The following is a 2,914-nucleotide window of genomic DNA, read 5'->3' on the forward strand; positions in this document are numbered from 1 at the left end:
AAACATACTGTTCAACTGCACTTCAAATGAAACCACTCGTGTCATACATGCTCGTGATTACATCTACAGAAATATAGCTACTGCTGTCCTGTCTATTTGTTTTTCCTAATCTTAGTTCTTACCAATGAAGCCACTTCTACGGCTTCTGTTTACAGGGGGACCGTTTTAGCAACAAACAAGTTCCAATGGGATAGCAAGGACAAATTTCAACTTCGAACTAAAGTTCCTATACAATTTTCTACATTAGCAATCGAAATTGAATTATTTTCCCTACTTTAGATATTACAGCACAGCGAGTGTAGGATCAGAGCTGTCAATAGAAATTAAATTTACATACCGCTCGGATGAGGTCGGCTCTGGATTCTTCTATCAGATGCATCATGCCATGAAATTTGAGGTTATATGATGCACGCGAAATAGAAATTAGAAATATTTTGTAACCAGACCCTATTGCTTCTCCGTTGAAATATTTATACTTAGATTCAATTTAAGGCATGGAGCTACTGCACTCCATTTTTCGTATTGTTCAGTAGATTCTGTCAGTGTTGAGGTTCTACAATAAGATTGCTTGTGTCAATGCAATGAAGTGATCACATCAACACCTCTGCTTACAACATGGAGTATGAATGCCTTCACCTTAGATTTCAATGAAATGAATTTGCACTGCCATAAAATTTGCTCTTAGAAAGTTATCAATCAGTTTTGTACATTAATTAGATGGCATGTTGCCTATTGCATCCTTCAAATTAAATGTAGGCTATGTAGAATTATATAAGCAAGGTTCAGCCTTTTTGTATGCTACAAATTAAAACGAAGGTTATGTTCAATTATATAAGAAGGCTTCTTTGTTGCCTCCCAGACTGGGGACTACTAGCTAAAAGCAGAATCATCAGTTGAGGTTGTTTTCCCTTGGTAACCTTCTCGAACTTACTTTTCTTCAGATTTAGATGCCCATACAAATGCATGATTCAGTTGAAATTTATGCGGATGACATTCATCCTTCTATCTCTCAGTTTGTCACTGTGTTCTCATGATCTTTTTTCCTTTTTGCTTTTCACTTCTTTTTTTTCAAGGTTTGCACTTCCAAAGAAATTGTATTTGCCGAGATCCATAGACATCTACAGGTCTGTCAGTAAATAAAGGTATAGCAATCATCAGATTATAAATACTAATTACTGAATCCTAAAGCTAGATAGTTATATGTGTCCCTTTTATTATGCTGCCAAAATAAGTCAACTGAATGGCTATGGTCAATTCGTCTTTTCCCGTTTTTTTTTTTGTGGTCTTCCAATTATGCGCCTTAGCAATACGCATCGAGCTAAATGTGTTCCATACTTATCCACCGTCATAATGCTACCACACTATGAACCATACTAAAATCCTTTAACGTCGCGCGAAGGCACGCGCCTGCCACTAGTCTAAAGACAAGAAAGCGTAAAGAGTAGCCGGCCACCCAGCGTGCCACGTCGTCTGCTTTTCGTGGCCGTTCGATCGGCCGCGCGGACGGCCTAGATAGGGCGAGCCGCGGTCATTTTTCAAAAAAAAAACCTTCTTTTTTCCGGAAATCAACCCGCGCTCCAGAGTCCCTCTCAGGATATTTTGCAAAAAAACACCTCAGATACTGCTTGTATTGTAAGTACATTATTAGCACATGCATGCAGAGCAGAATCTGATAAATAAGCTAGAAAACACAGGTATCCGTACATATATACTCTCTCTGTTCTTCTGAATAAATAGATTTATAAAATTGTCTTACGTCAGAGAGGGAGTATATATTAGGAGGAGTAGAGTAGTGATGACTAGGTCGTCGGGGTCGGGGGCGCCTACGAGATTTGTATCTTATTGGGCTCGTGCTTGGGCTTGGGGATGGTAATCTGAAGCCAGCCTTTGGACAGCATCATCGCGCCCACATTCTTCTCGTCGTAGCCAGGAGGCATGAGCAGGCGGACGTCCAGCGAGCTCGCCCGCCACTCGTCGTTGATGTCGACCTTGTACTTGACGACCAGGAGCACGTGGTCCGTTGTTGAAACCTCCAGTTTATCCTGGGCCAATTCTCCTACCTCCAGCTCCAGGATGATGAGGTCCTTGTCCTTGTCTTCCCAGATTCTCCAGTTGGTGCCCGCTGATGTAGTTGTAGGCCGGTACACCAGGGCTTCCAATTCATTCCAAAATCAATTTATTACTTTAATTACTAGCAGTATGTACAATTGTCGATCAATCAATAAATGAAGTTCGGCTTTATTTAGTATAAATTTATTTAGCGTGGCACTACATACAGCTTACCACACTTACCAGCGGGTTCGATGTGGTACGAGTACTTATTTAGCGCATGGCACGCGAAGAGAGCAGCCCGCCGGGACCGGGACTCCTTGCATGATGAGGAGGCCCAGCGCAGAGCCTCTACTGACGAAGCCGCCGCCGGTTGTCTGCTGCGGAGCTGCAGTGATCCGGCGCCGGAAGAGGATTTCCCCGGCGTTGGCGTGGGCCTTGGCGCCGGCGCGGCCGCCCGGGTCATCAGGAGGGTGGTGCAGGAGCTCAACGACATCGCCATCTATCTATCACCGCTAGTATTGCTTGCACTATGTGTTCTTGTGCACTGCGGCTTGCTTGCTGTGGCGATGATGCATCATTGTATATATGCGTGCCTGCCTTATATAGAGGCCGTGTGAGGGACAAGTGCTGGGTAGCTTCACTTCGTCTTTTCCCGTTTTTTTTTTGTGGTCTTCCAATTATGCGCCTTAGCAATACGCATCGAGCTAAATGTGTTCCATACTTATCCACCGTCATAATGCTACCACACTATGAACCATACTAAAATCCTTTAACGTCACGCGAAGGCGCGCGCCTGCCACTAGTTTACCTATACAAGCCCGCGATGGTTTCCCGAAGGAACCACCGTCCATGTCAACCAAAA

The 2,914-nt window shown here is 43.7% G+C and overlaps 1 protein-coding gene across 1 annotated transcript; it reads right to left on the reverse strand.

The window, feature by feature from the left end:
* Positions 1-1,823: 1,823 nt before the first annotated feature.
* Positions 1,824-2,551, reverse strand: LOC136487938 (uncharacterized). Its single transcript, XM_066485024.1, has 2 exons — positions 2,293-2,551; positions 1,824-2,152 (listed from the first exon to the last, which is right to left on the reverse strand). The coding sequence occupies exons 1-2, from the start codon at positions 2,549-2,551 to the stop codon at positions 1,824-1,826; spliced, it is 588 nt and encodes a 195-aa protein (XP_066341121.1).
* Between the last annotated feature and the right edge of the window lie 363 nt (positions 2,552-2,914).

This window comes from Miscanthus floridulus, chromosome 10, assembly GCF_019320115.1.
Source record: "Miscanthus floridulus cultivar M001 chromosome 10, ASM1932011v1, whole genome shotgun sequence".
NCBI lineage: Eukaryota > Viridiplantae > Streptophyta > Magnoliopsida > Poales > Poaceae > Miscanthus > Miscanthus floridulus.